We start from the raw sequence: 18757 nt of genomic DNA on the forward strand, positions 1-18757 counted from the left end.
GCAATTTCCTTTATATTTAATTTATAGAATAATTTGCCTAGATCCCAGTTGATATTTGAGCACAGACCCTCATATATATAATGATGAAATCTATTGTCTTAATACTAACATCTGGCTGGTAAGTGATGTAATGAAGGTTGGCCATTAAGTTGTTTGTCACCACTTGTTCCCCAGATGTTGCCTGTAACACACCTCTCTCATAACTGTTCTACATCTTGTAGCAATACCACCTTCAAACTCCAGCTTACTACTGTTATGGTATGTAGATTTAACTTATTTTGTAAAACAATCATCATATTATCTCACTAATTTTTAATACTGTTTATAATAGTATCCCTCATGTCAAGCTACCATTTAACATAATGAAGCCACCTTAAGCCTGTTCCTCTACACCCAATTATTACTCAATAATCATACTTTTATAACGGTTTCTTTGTCTTGTATAATTCTAAGTATCTCACCTTTTTTTATATATGTATACCAACTGAAGAGGGACTATTCCGATAGTCCGAAATGCATTTTGGTTATTTCATGTCAATTATTAATTTAATAGTTTGTAATGTACACCCATTCTCGTTTTATTAAATGTATCCCATTGATATTTTGAGTGTTTGTGCTTATTATCACTGGTGTGATAAGTCCTTATTCCTACCTCACAGTAGTAGGTTTTTAATCAAAGTAAAACAACAGTTACATTAAATATTATATAAAATAGATTTACATTTATTTTTAAAAAAATTAAAATCACAATATAGGTAAGGTTCAACAGGCTGTATGTGAGATGCTATACAGTAAAAAAAAAATCTTTGTGAAAGAGAAAGGCAAAAAAATGGGATGAAGAAGCATGATGTATTATGGGTTCTTACAGTAGGGATGTGGAGACCTAGCCAGTAATTTAAAATTTGCACATATAACATCATATGTCTTAATATGAGTGAGAGGAAAATAGTGGGCATCTGCTTATTACGATCACTTTGAGACTTGCAAGTTTTGATAACAATAACTAGCTGATAATATTAAACAGAGGATAAATTTTCATTATTGACTTCATTTATTACAAACAATTATACTATGAATCTATACAATTTATATTTATCACAAACTGAACACTTAATATAACTTTACACATTTATATAAGCTACATTTCTTATAAACAACTTTTTTAACTCAACAGATTTTCAAATTAAACTACAGAAATTGCAACAGGAATGTTCATTCCCAAAGGTACACTTCAAGTAAAGATCCACAGTTTATATATTTTCTAAAAATTCTTGTCATACCCTTACAATATGTAAAAGGTATGTTTCAGTTAAAAGTAAGTTTCAAAAATAAGATCCGTTTAATATGAATTTTCTAAGAATTCTTATCATTTGTCACCAAGTGTAATTATCACAATTGATAACAATAGCCTAAGTTTGATTATATTAGGTGGATTATTTTTGACTATATATATAAAAATATATAGTTCTTTGGGACTAACTGATTATGATAATAATAGTCAATTGATAGCATTATTCTTGATTATAATAACCAGATTCCAATATGAGTGTGAGCATTCAGTTAAATGATGATCACATATATCTCATTCTGTAATTCTTTACCATGTGTACAGACTTATCACTTTACATAATTGTATTGAATATTATATTTAATATATTAATAAAATAAAAATTACCATTTAAAGAAATTGTTGTTAATATTAATTCATTTATAAATGGGAGTTGAGATAATTTCCGCTTAGTATTTCCAGAAGACAACTGCAAGATGCTTATTCGTTTTTTATCTAAAAGTATAACTTCTTCTTTTTCCTTGAAAATAATTTAGAAAGATTAACAAATATTAAATTAAAATTATATTAAAATTTAATATTTGTAAATTTCTTATGTTTTATTATTAAAGATTACAAGATTTAAATATATATATAGAGGAGAAGGTGGTATTATGGAACCCCAATTATATTTTAGTGAATTGTAAACAAGGTATCGTAACTACACCCACATTTTTTGTGCGAAAAGTACTGGTAACTAGTAAACTAAATGTTCCTAATTGGATTTTTCGCTAGTGTAATTATAAGTATGGTTTTTGAAGGCTTTTGTACAAAAAGTCCGAAAGTAGGCTTAGAGAAAATCGGGTGGTAATATGGAACCTTACTGTATATTTTCAAAAAAATGCTTTAATGTAGCCAAAAACAAATAGGAAAGGACAAAAAATGTTAAATAATTACCAAATTATTTACTCCAATGTATTTTATCGCAAAAATGCTTTTATAATAGAAAAATATGACCTCCATCAACAATATATATTCCAGCAGCTCTTTTTCGATATTCTCGGGAAGAATTGGCTTTCTACCTAGTGTCTTTTTCACAAATTGCTCTGGAGGAATGTCTGCTTGCAAATAGAAAGTTCGGAGGAGTTGAGTTCCATATTACTGTAAAAGCACCAATGGGGTCCGTATTTCACGCATCGCCATCTGGAATTAACTTATGTCTGTCAAGATCAAAATTTAAAAAACGTGAACATCACATAGATTAATATGTACTCCTAAGTCTCTGGAACGGAATACATGCACCAGTGAACCTACAACTACACGATTTATATTTTAAAAATAATTAAATTTACTTAGCATTCAAAACTTGCAAATTTTGAAAAAAACAAATTTGCTGATTAAATGCGGACAACCGTTTAACTGAAGTAAAAGGGGTTTTCTCCTTGCTATGGATGTCTGCCTAGTTCAGATCAGCCACATTCCGCTACAGTTCGCCTTTATTATCAGTTCGAAATGGGGTGGTTCCATAATACCCGCAGTGTTCCATAATACCACCTTCTCCTCTATATATAATGCTATTTCATCTATATAAATATATATTTTATCAAAATATTTCATATAAATAATTAATGTTTTATTTGGATTACATATTCACATCTCAAAATATAAACTTTTTATTGGGATTTTATACTATCAACATAAACTTTTGTTAATGTAACATATTCATAAAGATCTAATAGTACAAAAAAATAATATACAAAATATGAACAAAACATTTATGACTGAAATTCAAATTCTTCACAAAATAATGCAGTAATGGAATGTAATGTTGCAATTTATCTAAAGCTCTCTAGTTTCTTTTTAATTCTTTCTGACCTGAAAACTAAAAGTGAGCTTTTATCAAAACTCCATCATGAGCTTGGAAAGACAAATAGTGAAGAACATGATCTGACATATCAGGACAGGCTGTCCAAGAAAAATTCTTCTAGTTTCTCACCCAGACTTGATCTCAGGTATCTCAAAGTGGCAGCTTTACTGTCTCACCCATCCAGCCATTGAGTCAATAGATATCTCACATTATTCTATTGATTTACTTTTATCCTCTTTCACATATTGGTCAAAATCATCACAGAAATTCTAATGGTTTTAAAAATGTATTTAAATTATAGTATCAAACTTCATTTGGATTCAACATATTCGTGTTCTAAATTCAAATTTAAACAAATATTTACGTTATATAAAAGCATAGAATCTGCACATTTAACATTCTTGTAACATAAAAAATAAATTGGCATTTAAGGCATCTCATTTTATTATCATTGTTATCATATGATTTATATCACCTTACTTATCACTAGTTTTGGTTTTACCTTTCCTATCCATGTTACTTTTGCCCACGATTTCTTCCTTTTAATTCGTGTTGTGTTTATCACATTTAAATCAACTTGCATACTATATCTAACAAAATAAATAAAATTTATTAAATATAACATTATTGGACATTTTTAACATACTTCTTCTTGTAGAATACTAAAATGGAATGCCAATTCAAATTTAACATCTGGATGTTAAGACTATACAATTTGTACATAAGATCGAAAATATCCAAAAATATAAAGATCATCACATGTGAGACAAGCCAGAACAGTTCCAACAGCATAAATAATGCTGTTGGAAAAGTTCTGGCTTGTCTCACAGTGGTTCTTTTGGGTCTTCCAGAACCTTCCCTTATTGGTACATACATTGCTGCAACTACTGCTGCAAGCACTTTGCAACAGTAGTGTCTGTATGGCTGATTGCTCTGCTTAACCACCTTGTTTCCCACATCCTGATATGCCTTCTCTCAAAAGTTATCTAATTGTGTGTAGAGTTTCCAGGTGCATTATAATGACATTGCTGGTGGTGAACTCAGTTGGCTCTAATAACAACACTCATCTGAATGATCACAGTCAGCATTTAGAATCTACTTTATATGATGTTAGGTCCACATTTGATTTGCATATTGTGATCACATTTCTGTGACAGAAGATGCATGCAAGATGGATATGCAATGTTACATTGTCACCAGAAGTATGTGTATTGTCTCATTTACCTATACTATTCCCAGATTGTAATTCTGGCATCATTGTGGAAACATTTAAAACATGGATGTGTACACTGGACCTAAAAGTTAGATTGTAATACAGCTAGAGATAAATTTACATTCATTATATTTTATAAAATTAACATCGACATTTTAATTAGTTTTTTTAGAATGTATAAAATTATATATGTTTTATAGCTTGGTATTTATGGGTTTGAAAAGATCATAGATGATATATCAACATTGATGATAAATGTAAATGTATACGAAATTTTTTCCATAGTAAATTATCATATTAATAAAATTTATTAAATGAAAGCAGATAAATTTTTTTGTATAATTTAATAAAAAATTAGTAATAATGAAATTTCTAAACAATTTATAAATATAAAAAATATTTTTTACTAATGTAATGGATGATTGTTTATTTTTCTGTTTCACAAAATACAGTAGAACCTCCATTATCCGGATTGTTCAAAATAAACAAAAATTTTATGAATTTGCTGATTTGCACTTGGCGAATTACGGCACTGTTTATGTACGTGATGGAATGCATAACTTTTTTTGTTTCAACAACGTCTCACCCAGCACAGTGGTCGTAAACTCTTAAATATATTTTACATAGTAATAAAAATATAACTTGACATACGTATTTATAAATAATTTATATTCAAATTACATCATTTCTATGACCAAGGGCAGCGTAAGGCATGGACGACGTGGGCCACCGCCTATGCCTCGCGGTCCAAAGGGCTCGCGCCTCGAAGGTTTATGCATTACTTAAAATCCGTGAACGCGACGAAAAAATTTTACTCGTCATAAAACAATAAGTAGTTTGTCAAATTTTTATTCATAAAAATGCAGTTTCAACTGCTTTTTTTATTTTATAAAATCCGTCTTCTTGCGCCACCAGAGGGNTTTTGAAAAAAACAAATTTGCTGATTAAATGCGGACAACCGTTTAACTGAAGTAAAAGGGGTTTTCTCCTTGCTATGGATGTCTGCCTAGTTCAGATCAGCCACATTCCGCTACAGTTCGCCTTTATTATCAGTTCGAAATGGGGTGGTTCCATAATACCCGCAGTGTTCCATAATACCACCTTCTCCTCTATATATAATGCTATTTCATCTATATAAATATATATTTTATCAAAATATTTCATATAAATAATTAATGTTTTATTTGGATTACATATTCACATCTCAAAATATAAACTTTTTATTGGGATTTTATACTATCAACATAAACTTTTGTTAATGTAACATATTCATAAAGATCTAATAGTACAAAAAAATAATATACAAAATATGAACAAAACATTTATGACTGAAATTCAAATTCTTCACAAAATAATGCAGTAATGGAATGTAATGTTGCAATTTATCTAAAGCTCTCTAGTTTCTTTTTAATTCTTTCTGACCTGAAAACTAAAAGTGAGCTTTTATCAAAACTCCATCATGAGCTTGGAAAGACAAATAGTGAAGAACATGATCTGACATATCAGGACAGGCTGTCCAAGAAAAATTCTTCTAGTTTCTCACCCAGACTTGATCTCAGGTATCTCAAAGTGGCAGCTTTACTGTCTCACCCATCCAGCCATTGAGTCAATAGATATCTCACATTATTCTATTGATTTACTTTTATCCTCTTTCACATATTGGTCAAAATCATCACAGAAATTCTAATGGTTTTAAAAATGTATTTAAATTATAGTATCAAACTTCATTTGGATTCAACATATTCGTGTTCTAAATTCAAATTTAAACAAATATTTACGTTATATAAAAGCATAGAATCTGCACATTTAACATTCTTGTAACATAAAAAATAAATTGGCATTTAAGGCATCTCATTTTATTATCATTGTTATCATATGATTTATATCACCTTACTTATCACTAGTTTTGGTTTTACCTTTCCTATCCATGTTACTTTTGCCCACGATTTCTTCCTTTTAATTCGTGTTGTGTTTATCACATTTAAATCAACTTGCATACTATATCTAACAAAATAAATAAAATTTATTAAATATAACATTATTTTTCAATATAAAAAAAAAACTATAATTAGATTAACAAAATCTATATATCTGATTAAAATTCGATTTAATTTGTATTTTAAATTTACTTTCATAGGAATTCTTTGGAGTAAAATGAATACAACTTTTCTCATGTGTTCTTATCTGGCACGTTGAGAAATGTAAACAATGAACTACCACGTGACGATAAACATCAGTTCTGATTGGTTTTAATATTTAAAATACTATTTTCAAACTTTTAAAAATTAAAATTTCTAGAAATTATTAATTATTCGTAAATAGAAATATATAATTTTATTTAAAGTAAAAGCAATAATTTTTTCTAGAATATTAAGTAAATAAATAAAATTAAGCGAATTCTCTCCCCCTGGTGTTATTTTAACAAATAGTTTATTTTCCAAGCTGAATGTAATGAAATACTGTAATTAAACTTTGTAACCATTATAATAGATAAAATGTAATAAAATATATATATACAATATATTTCTTCTATATTTACTTTATATGTACTTTAATGTACTGAATATTTTATAATCTGGATATGACAGTATTTATTTCCTCCAGTTAAACCAATAACTGAGAAATACTGTTCCATACCACAAGAAGGAAAAAAATGAACGCTATCAATTTTGCATGTTTGCTATTAATTTCTTTGTAAAATTTATTCAAATTTTCATGAATACAATTAAACGTTACTGACATGAAAAAAGAACACTGTAATAACATTTTTGCCATTATTTTCCATTCTCATTATTTAAATTCCTGTTTCAGCGATATACAGCGTATTATGAGTATATAATTAATCTATTTCAGTCACCATGTCAATACAGTGATTAGAATGTATAAGAACAGAGGAAGAACCGCACCATGACTTGAATTACCTAAGAATCTAAGATGTATAAATTATGAAGTTCCGAATTGATTTTTAATTGGAATCCGTTATAAAGATACTGGTCAGCCAATACTGTATTGCGCGTTTTTTTTAACTCTTTCCGCTCAGTGGGCACTAAGAGGGCCTCTTTTTGCAAGCCCATTATGGGTTTGGCCAGGCCCACAATGGGGCGGTCAGGTAGTGAAAAACGGAGCCCGACATATCCAAAAGGACCACCCCAATAACTTCCTGGGGATTTTTCGACCCGTCCGGATTCGATCCCGGGTTCCCCAGAGAAGTAGGCTGCCACCTTAACCGCTCGACCATCCGGCTTTTTTTTTTTTTTTTTTAAATATATTTTTATTTACAGTAGAATATTACATACAGTGTTTCAATCAATTATTATCGTTGATTGATGCATATTACATAGTTATTTTTTTTGTATTATATAATATTTTTACATACATATAATTTTTTTCTGATACTGATTTACTATTTTGTTTTCATGATGTACAGTACGATGTGAAAGTGGATTAAACAGACTATATGGAAAGGTTGCGATGCGACATTTCGTCGTTTACAATCTGTAGCGTTATTTGGTTGTTTTCGTTTTTTCCCAGTTGTTGATTTTTTTCGTATTTAGATTCTTTTTGCTATCATTTATCGTTTCCAGTAGTCTTTGTAAATGGAACTTGAATTTCGTGATTGTCGTTATATCGTTTATTTTTCGGAAATACGCTGTGTTTCTGCTTCTCCAGATAGCTTCGANTGTCGTTATATCGTTGATTTTTCGGAAATACGCTGTGTTTCTGCTTCTCCAGATAGCTTCGAATGCTGTTATTAAGATAGCGTAATTTACCTCTTTGTTATGTATATTATGAAGCCATTTGAGTTCATTTTCGTTACATGGTTTTTGAATATTGTTGAATTTTTCTAGGAATTCCCATACTTTTTTCGTATGTTCGCATTGGAGGAAGGCATGGTTAAGAGTTTCTGGTAATTGGCATACGGGGCATTTATCCGTGGATATTAACTTTTTGTTTTGTTTCCATGTATTTGTAGGGAGACAATTATGATGCATGCGCCAGAAGATTGTTTTCGCATTGTTGTTTATTCTTAGTTTCGATAAGGTTTTTATTATGCTTTTGTTTAGGATGTTGGCTGGTGCTATTCTGTTTTGGGGTTTTGGAACGTAGATATCAACAAGCTTGTTGTATAATTCGTCAGGTTTTGATGACAATATTTCTTCATCAGATAAGTGTTCTTTTAATACTTTGTAGCACCGTATTACCTCCTGTAGGATTGCTGGCGGCTTCGACTGGGCTCGACCATCCGGCTGTCAAGCCAGTACAGTGCATCATTGTACAGGCTACTCCACATCACCGAGTATATCACTGTACACATGTTGTTTTTTTTAACAAACATCATTTTATTATAAATAATTTTTACAAATTTTATTTTATTTCTAATTCATAAACAAAAAGATTCAATAAAGTGACATTATAAAATAACTAAAATAAATTTAGAAGATTAACAAAATACTGTATTATTCCTTAGACTTGACCTGCCATCTATATTGGTTATACTTTACAAACATTTACTATAATAAATTTTAAATATATAATGTTTTATTATAACATTTAATACAAAATTTATTAATATATTTAAATTTTAAAATATTTTAAAACTTAAAATTAAATTTTATCAATTTGAAATCGTGAATAACAGTTATTTTTAGTGACCAATGACATCTCTGCAAGTCATATGCCTGTTTATTCCAACCAATGAGAGTGGTGATCGTGTCTCTGTCATAACGACACGTTATTTTTACTGTAATAGATGTATATGAATAAACGAAAAGCACGTGTGAAGGTTACTGAGGTTGTAAGGTTCTATACTTATTACATTTTATTAAAGTACGTATTATCTACAAATACTTAAATTAACTTACTATTAATATTTAATTTATATTTTACATTTAAATCCGATTGTTTTCCTTAGTTTTGTGCCAAAGATGAAATTATTCCAGTTAGCTTTAATGGTTTTGATAACCGAGACCGTTATATTGCAACAAGGACTGTCAGTTATGGAGAATGATTATTATAATATTCTTGGACTAAGTTCTGATGCGAGTGAAAAAGAAATTAGAAAAGCCTATAGGGAACTAGCCAAAATATATCATCCAGACAGAAACACTGAAAAGGATGCAGAAGAAAAATTCAGAGAAATTGTACAAGGTAATTTAATTATCATTTTATTCGTATTGGAATTATTTTAATTTATATTTAACATTATTGTAAATCAGAATGATATTTTAGATTAGAGATTATATAAAAGTCTAAAGTTTTGAGAATTTACTAAAAGAATAATAATTTATTTTCCTTTATTTAGTAAGATAAAAACATTAAATTCTATAAGTTTCTCTAACTCAGATAAAGAAATTTTGGCAGAATTTTTCAGTTTTGTTGATTATTGATGTCTTCTAAGGAAAAAACCAAAGAAACTATAGGTTCTTCTCAAAGGATATACTTTCTAAAACTTGTCATTTGCAATGCTGTATGACTAGCAAAAAATACAAAATTTTTAAATAAAATAGAGTTGTGGCCTGAAGCAGTATTTTAAAATTAATGTTACTTTCTTCATAAGAAGAAACCTTATAATCTGTAATAAGGTTTCTTCTAGTAAGTTGTTGAAAGAAAATTATAAAAACATAGGGCCAATATCCATATGTATTCAATTAACCAGAAAATTTTAGAACAATAACTTTCCAAGCATTGTTCTTAAAATTGTAGTTCTTTTGAATTTGAATTTTTTGCTCTTAGAGATAGCCTCTGCTGCTAATGAGATGACAATGATGATCATTATTTTTACAAATGACATAAATATCAGCAAGTAACCTAGTTAATTTTTGTGGTATTAAAAATATTACTAAATACGGAACCTGTTACCGGTGTAATTTTGTTATTATTACCAGCTCGAAAACATTTGTGAAATGAGGATTTTTTCACGCAAAATTACACCGGTAACAGGTTCTGTATTTAGTATTTCATCCTCGGTGTCAGAGTGAAGTTTAATTTACTTAAAAATATTAGTTTGTGATTAAGATCAAATGTTATCCCTTGCTTAATGTGGGATTTGATTAACATGCAAAATTAATTGCGGCAATATATGTGGCTTTACCAGCTGTCTTTACTTAATGTAGATATCATATTTTGATATATGCAGTAGGATCAAGGGATTAATTAATCAAGGGATACCTGTATAACGTACACTTATCAATTCTTTATACATATTTATCAAAAATGACAATGTTTTGGTCAAAAATAACGGGATAAAATAGTGTCATTTGCATTTGTGAGAGTCAAATATGTTTTATGTTTGACTCTCAATAAATGCAAATGAGAAAATTGAATAATAATTTAAAAATAAATGGAGTGCATATGTAAGAACTTTTACTTTTACACAAGTAATACATGTGTGCTCTTAGCATTATCAAAAATATGACTTAAATGAACCTTATTCTTGGTAAGCTAAATTAAATCAATATGAATACCAGGCTAGTATCCACATTAGTTCTAATCATACTGATGATTAAAACTAATGAACAAATGATCTTCATGTGTAACATGAAGACATAGTTTAATGTAAATATTGGATTTGGTAAAGAGAATTGATTAATATTACTTTCATCTAAAAAAATGGGAAGCAATAATGTAAGAAGGAAATTGTGACTTCCTAAAATATGCATTTGCTAATACAGTAAGACCCCGCTTAACACAGGGTATACATTCCTAGACGACAAAGCACTAAATGAAACAGTGTTAAACGAGGTCATTTTAACACAGAGTAAATAGGGAAAGGGGAACACGTGACCAAAAAATCAACAGATTTTACTTAATTTTAAGTTATTTTTATATTAACCACTCAACAGTGAGGGACAGATATATCCGTCCAGGACGATTGTGTGGCAGTGGTGGGGGCGGATATATCTGTTAAATTCTTTTCGCCAAAAACTACTGTGAAAAAACAATTCACATAAAAAATGAATTATGTAACAATAAAAAAAGACTTTTCTTTACTAGACATAACTGTTTAAAAAATCTTTTTCCAAAATGGTAATGAGAAAAAAAACGCATGGAAAAATACTTTAAAAATTTCTGACGTTTATTCTCTACTACTTTGGGATAGCACCATACCTGACTATCTCACTGATGAAAGGTTAATTTGCATAATAATATATGTTAAATAACACATAAACATATGCACACAGAAATGTAAAATTCATTTTTTGTGATGAAGGTCCTGGCTCTTCTGAAATTCTTATTTTTTGTGAAGAAGTCGTCTAGTGTCATTTGTTGCTTTTGTTTTTGTTAAGTAAATGTCGGTAGCAATAAATCACATCCAAAACTCTTTTGCACTCCTTTCAAAATCTAGATCATTCCCTACAATTTGATCAACAATTTCGGTTATCATTACCAAACTTTTACTAAAGAAATCTGTAGAGAAATTTTTTAGGTTCTTCATTTTCAGAATCACACAGAAATTAAAACACCTTAATTTGTTGCCGAGAAATATATTTGAAAAACAAATGTTTTCAACCTGATTAACAGGCCATCATCAGGTCTAAAAAACGAAAATCTGTAGTATCTGTTCCATTTTCGTTTTTTAGACCTGATGATGGCCTGTTAATTTTTGCTGAGCACTTTTAATGTTATTTTCAGAATCACTATTTTCCAGTTCTACATGAATTCCTTGTTCTGCCAGCTTTTGAAGGTCGTCATTGGTAAGGCTCTCACTAGAAATCTGCAGTAACTCCTCAATATCCTGCTCATCTACATTTCCTAGTCCTGCTGTATTGATTAGGTTGACAATTTGGTGAACAATAAGCTCTTCTCATTGAGAATTCTTGGATACCTTCAGCTGTAACTTCTTCCACACTTCGTTCATGAATTTATCAGTTAATACTTGCCAAGCAAAGTTTAATTTTTTTTTTCATTTGAGATATATGACAAATTTAATCTATAGTTAATTTGGTATGTATGGTTTTCAATTGTTGCCAGTTTCAATTAATAAGACTCTATTCTGATAAAGTTAAATGTTGCCAATTTGACAGAACTAGCAATGCTAAACCGATCCCTGTCGATTCCTGACCACTTTAGTTAGTAGGGAAAAACAAATGTTATTTTTCATTATGCAGTGCTCTTATGAAAATAAATTTTTAATTGCTATTTTCTTATTTAGTGTAATTTCTGCAAACATTTTTGTTTTATTTCAACTTTTCAGAAAACTCAACAAAGAAAAAGGCAGCAAGTGTGTAGGTGGGACTTGACAAATATTTTGCTTAACCTTTTAAAATTTTTTATTTTATGTTTTTCTTTTTTTTTAGACTACTTTTTAGTGGTTTGTCTAAACTCTCTACAATCAATCTTTAATGTCATTTTCAAATTTTTTTCATTTTTATGTCCAACTAAGTTAAATAGTAATTTGTCTACAATCTATAATAAACTTTTAAGAATTTACATTATCAACTTTAGTGTCTGGTAATTAAATAATGTTTAGTATACAGGGTATATCTAGTCTAAATATATAAAATTACTTGTCCTGACTGAATGACTGAGTCACTGATTTATCATCGCCCAGAGCAAACTGCTGAACCTAAAGAGGTGAAATTTGGTACACAGTTAGGGTATGTCATGAAAACGCACACTAAGATTTTTCGAAATTCCCCCGCAGGGGGGAGAGGGAGAGTATTAAGGCTTAACCAGAAGAACAGCTTCTACTGTACTATTTTAGATGCGATTTTTTGTTTTTAACTACATATAGTCTTCATTGAGTACTTAGGTTTATTAAATTGATAACATTTCAGACATTGTTATAAATATTTTTATATATTTTGATTTTTTAACCAAATATTCAAAGTGTTTTAAATTCGAATTTGTTATTGCATATTGGTTTGATTATAGAACGATTGTAAACATTCCAGAAAATTGATCAAATTGAAAATAGTTTGTTTGATTCTCAGCAATTATCATTATTCTCAGCGGTAGGTGTTATATAACAATTACTATGGTTGTTGAAATACTGAATATAAATAGGGTTTTCTTGCAAAATCTGCACATGCAAAGTCATGGGTAACAGCTAGTTTGTTATAAAATGTATGTATTTCACAGTATGACATAAAAGTTAGACTTTATTATACAAAATATAGCAGTGTCCCATTGCAAATGATTATAAAATTTGTTAGTATTTAATTTCATGTCAAGGGGGAGCAAGTTTCAACATGTTTGGTTTGACAGTTGGAGAGTGATGAGAGGTTTTGCATGTCAAGATAATCTTGTATCACAATCAGATATTGAATAGCTATCCTTTAAGAAATCATCCTTAAAAGAAGTTTACAGAAATTCTGCTTTGTCAAGAACAACAAAAATTTGAGTTGCACAGGCAATTTAGAGAAGGGAGGAAATTCTCAGATGAAAGAAACTGCCATCCACAAACATCAATAACAATTGTGCAAAAAAAAACAAATGTTATTTTGATTCCACCCTTATTCTCCAGGTTTTGCTCTAGCAGACTTGTTCTTATTTCCTAAGCTAAATTTAAAATCGAAAGAATTTTTTTTATAAATGCACCATCCATTCAAAAAGTGTTAGAGAAGTTGAAGACTATTTCAAAAGGCAGCAAGTTTGATACATTTTTAAAAATTAAATTCAAATTACTCATTTTTTGAATATTTTCAGTAATTATATAAGAATTCATCAAAAATTTTGGACAACTTTCTAATTAGCAAAACAATGAGATCCTGCAAGTCATATTCTATTTTTATCATGCCTAGATATTCACAATAGCATCAGAAATTCTTTTACTTTCTTCTTTTAGCCTTTTTTTTTACAAAAATTTAACCCCCTTATCAGAGGAACAGACATATTCAATTCAAGTATTTTAACTAATGCACCTCAAAATACTTATCAATTTACTGACCCAATATTGTAAATTAGGTTGTATCTGTTGTGAAGTGCATTGGTTAAAATACACTGATATCCAAAAGTAAATGAACAAATGCTTTTTTTGAATAGAACTCTAAATTTATTTAAACTAAAAAGACCAAGGTTAGCAAACGTGTAAATTTATCTTATAACCTATCACAATCAGTTTTGATTTTGCACACTTGGAAATATAATAGGGCTGTGGAGTCGCGTAAAAATCTACCAACTCCGACTCTGACTTTTCCTTACTATCCAATTCCGACCAGGGGCGGGCTTGTTACTGAAAGAGAACTGGAAATTCTGATGTCATCATTTGACCTCAGAATAAAAGATTCAATAAATAGAGTTCTAATAAAGATAGAGCATAGAAACTTTTTATTCCAAAGCTAAAAGACTTCTCTAAGTAATATATAAATATGTATTCGATAATTTTTACTTTCCAGCTGTTATATATAACAGAGGAAAAATGTAGCTCTCGGTCAGAAAATGACTCCTCCCAAATTTTTACATTTTTGGACTCAGGACACCTTGAAATTTCGAGATATGCAAAAGATTCAAGGTTTTTTTCTATACGTGTTAGACTGTGTGGGGGCATGATTTTGTTCACCCTGTTTGAAGCCTAATAATTTTTGTGGTCAGAGTGGTTAGAATCGAAGTCGGATGGTTTAACACAGGAGTTAGTTATTAAGCGTCAAAGTGGTTGAACTAAATCATGTCCCCATATACATTTTTTTTAGTTTGGCATAAAAATATCATTTGGTTCATTAGCTATTATTTTGGACTGCATATTATTTATAAATATATTAGTAGAATAAAAATGCACTTTAAAATGGTATTTCTTCGTTTTTTATTAGAGACCTAAATAAAACAAATATTTGTGTTTTTCAAACAAATTTTTGTTTGTCTCCTTTATAATAAATGAATTCATCTATTTCTAAATAAAAATTGAAAGTGTCTGTAGAAGTAATTTTTTTAAAATATCCTTATTCGTGATATGTTTTAATATTTATTACTATAATCTAGACATATTAATTCTTAAATATACTTGTATATTTAAGGATTGGGCCAGAAGTATATATAAAATACTTGTGGCCCAAAACTCTATGTCTTCTTCCAATGTGGCCCAGAGAAAAAAAAGGTTGGACACCCTGCTCTAGACACTGATTCTCAATGAATATTCATCTGGAGAACCTAGGAACTGCTTCCATCCCACTAACATCAGGGAGAGAGACTGTTTTGGGAAGCGTGTCTCATGGTCTGGGAGGCATTATTTTGTACAACTATATATCTCTCTACATGTTTGAGAGAGACCCCCTGACTCTCAAAGATACAGGGCGAGATCCTAAGCCCTATGTAAAAGTTTTCAGGGGTGCCATTGTCCCTTGATTTATTTTTATGATATGCTACTTTTATGCTATTTTTATGATATGATATTTTATTTTTATGATTATTTACGATATGCTAATCCACACACTGCAATGAATGCCTCAAGAGTCAGGATATTTAGAGGGTGGTTTGGTCTGCCGCTCTAAATACCTTCTGTCCTAAATCCAATAGAGCATGTCTCTGATGTCTTACAGAGACACATTGGATCTCATCAAACCCACCAAGCCAAATGGCAGATTTTAAATTTTGTATTTGTTCACTTTATTTTGGACACCAGTGTACCTGTATTTAATTAATGTGTCTATGTTCATCTAAGGAGAGCCTAAACTTTTGTAAAAAAAAAGAGGCTGAAACATGAAAGCTTACTTTCATGTTTCAGCTTACTAAATATTATAGTCCTTGATTTAATAAACTTTCAGTTAACATTTTATGTTAATGTAATTCATTAATAAACCATATGAAAATGATTACGAACAGTTTTTATGCTAAATGCTATTTTTTTGACGTAATGCACTTCTGAAAATCAATATCGAGCACTATTTAGGGAGTTCACTTAACATGTTACTTTCACATTATTCAAAGACTATTTATGCATTGAAACTCAGTTATTTAATTCTACAATGATAATTTAAAATATTTTAATTACTATATATTCTTCAGGCTAATCTTAAGTAAAATTGATGATTATGTATAAATCTCTTTTTAGCCTATGAAGTATTGTCTGATCCTGTAAAGAAAAAACTTTATGATAAATATGGAGATGAAAATCACCCACATATTAAAGAATCTCCAATTAATTTTGATGAATTTTTCTCATCTTTTAACAAGCATTTTCAATTCCCTAAAGAAAACAGCTATAATAAATTTTTCTCATATGATAGTGGCAAGTATTTTACTCTTGATGAAATGTTCAGTCCTGATTATGAAACTGCTAATAATCATTTCCAACATAAAAGTAATTCTGGTAAGTATCATTTTTCTTTTTATTTTACAAATGTTATATATTTGATTTCTGTATTTGGAAATATTATATTTATTACAGGACGATGTAGAACTGTTACGCAAAGATTTGGAAATATGGTGACAACATACACTCAATGTACATAAAACATTTTACAAAATATTCAGATATATTTATTTAAAAGTATTTTACTTAGATTTGAGAAAATCTGAATTGTGATTTATACCAAAGATGCTCTTGCCAAATATTCCTCATAATTATATGTACAGTAATTGAAAGCTCTAATACTGTGATATTGTTTTAATTTAAATAAAATTATATATATTTTTATATATGGTTGTATGAATGATTTTCATATGCAAAACATACTTACTATCGATAAGATTACATAATAACAACTCCTTAATTAAGTATTCTGCTTTTTAATTGATTCAGAAAACTGTATATAAGCATTTCAGTGACTAAAAATTGAACAACTTAGCATGTACAGGTATCCTTTGTATAAATGTTTCCAATTCACAAACAGCATTCCTACCACACAGGTAGATAGGAATGTTGTTTGAGAATTGGAAACATCCCCATAGAAAACAAATTTCTTTTCAGTGGTAAGAGAAGGTCTGGTCACCAGAGACTGCACTGGCTTGATACCATTGAAATGGACACTGAAAGGACCATCAGCCAGTTGAGGATGGAGGAAGCTTGCCAAAAAGAACACCAATGGTCATGAGCAGCTGAAATGGATAGCAACAACCATAAAAAATATCACAGTTTTTAAGTGCAAACACCATCATTCAATATTTTTTTATTCAAGAAAGCATTCATGTTGTCTCAAATTTGCCTGTGGGTTTTAGAATATGGAAATTTGCACTTGGTTTTCTTTCATGAGAACTTATTGTACAAATTTTTCTTGTTCTAGCATTCCTATAAGTCAGGTGCCACTGTCATTGATGATAATGCTCTAAATGAAATGGAAAAAGTCACTGTGTGACTGGGAGCAGTTTATGACTACGTGCTCCAGATTGGTCAAGGCTCCCAATAGTGAGCCTTGACCAATGCAGAGCATGGAGAATAGGCAGTATACTGATACGTGGTAAAACTGATCTTTGGAGGCAAATATCCTGTGGAGGGTAGCTTATACAGATATGGTTCCTTTTAACTTTTTTGCTCGTACAGTGGGTCTACAACTCGAGGGTGGAAAACCCCTCATTCAAAGTTTACATCTTACCAGCAAACTGAATACAGTTATGTATACTGAATGCTATTTTCGTTAATAATATAAATAAACTGCAGGTAAACAGCATGTATCCAGTGACGACCACACAGGTTGCAATATAAGTCTTAGTAAAGCAGAATTCTCAAAATGTAGCAAAATTATTTTAAAGTCGCCCAAATGCAGTAGCATAGAGCCCTACAGATATCTGCTACTTTTAGCCCAATCTTGTCTAGTCGTATTTTATAAGATAAGAGAAAAAGGTATTCCATGGGTAAGGTGACACCTGAAAATGTGTTACTGTAATAGCAAAGCCATATTGACCAGATTAGAGTTGTTCTCTTGAAGTATTACGGCACTTCGTTCTAAACGAACAAAATTAACATACGCATATCACTTTTTTTTGTTATGGCAATGCAACACTTGGGCGATCTGCCTAGAGAGGATGCCTTCTGGGAGATCTTTTTAAGGGAAACTGGCCCCTATTTAGGCGTTACAAACGTGGAGAAAACCCGAAAAACTTCACGTGGCCAGCCTGTCCGAGTGAGGCGCGAACCCACAACCGAACTCCTAGTGTTCAGGGTACGAAGACCACTTGACCACTGGTGGACACATCGCATATTGCAGTTCAGACAGAATTTTCACTTCAAATTTTGTAGTAGTTCCTTAATGTGACTAAGCCCTACAAAGAGGTTTATAAGTGAAACAAAAACGAGAATCTCTTAATGAAGAGAATCTCGTTTTTGTAATATGACATTGTTTAGAAAATATAATTAACGCTAAAAAAATAATGGCCCATAATAAATAATACTAGCCATTAAACGGAAATCTATTGTACTAATCAAAATATCTAGAGCAGTGTTTTTCAATTTTTTTTATCTCACGGCACATTTGAACCTATAATTAAATTTCCTCAGAATAAATCACATGATTTAAAGTTGTGTTTGTAAACATTTTAT

General features: G+C 30.1%; 2 protein-coding genes and 1 long non-coding RNA gene across 3 annotated transcripts in view; 1 reads left to right on the forward strand and 2 right to left on the reverse strand.

Annotated features, from left to right (window-relative positions):
* LOC111612767 (protein JBTS17-like) overlaps positions 1-4010 on the reverse strand; it is a 38758-nt gene extending 34748 nt beyond the window's left edge. Inside the window, exons 1-3 of the mRNA XM_023354022.1 lie at positions 3781-4010; positions 3637-3724; positions 1676-1808 (exon numbers count right to left, since the gene is read on the reverse strand). Coding sequence (XP_023209790.1) covers positions 1676-1808; positions 3637-3724; positions 3781-4010 — 451 coding nt within the window. The remainder of the gene's footprint in view (positions 1-1675; positions 1809-3636; positions 3725-3780) is intronic.
* Positions 4011-6262: 2252 nt separating this feature from the next.
* On the reverse strand, positions 6263-6531 carry LOC111612930. Its single transcript, XR_002754696.1, has 2 exons — positions 6477-6531; positions 6263-6351 (listed from the first exon to the last, which is right to left on the reverse strand). It is a non-coding gene; the product is annotated as an uncharacterized LOC111612930 (long non-coding RNA).
* A 2512-nt stretch (positions 6532-9043) lies between these two features.
* LOC111612730 (dnaJ homolog subfamily B member 9-like) lies at positions 9044-16928 on the forward strand. Its single transcript, XM_023353977.1, has 4 exons — positions 9044-9174; positions 9260-9495; positions 16334-16591; positions 16670-16928. The coding sequence occupies exons 1-4, from the start codon at positions 9098-9100 to the stop codon at positions 16732-16734; spliced, it is 636 nt and encodes a 211-aa protein (XP_023209745.1). The 5' UTR covers positions 9044-9097; the 3' UTR covers positions 16735-16928.
* Positions 16929-18757: the final 1829 nt, after the last annotated feature.

Source organism: Centruroides sculpturatus, unplaced genomic scaffold (assembly GCF_000671375.1).
Source record: "Centruroides sculpturatus isolate CEXI.00-Female unplaced genomic scaffold, Cexi_2.0 scaffold112, whole genome shotgun sequence".
NCBI lineage: Eukaryota > Metazoa > Arthropoda > Arachnida > Scorpiones > Buthidae > Centruroides > Centruroides sculpturatus.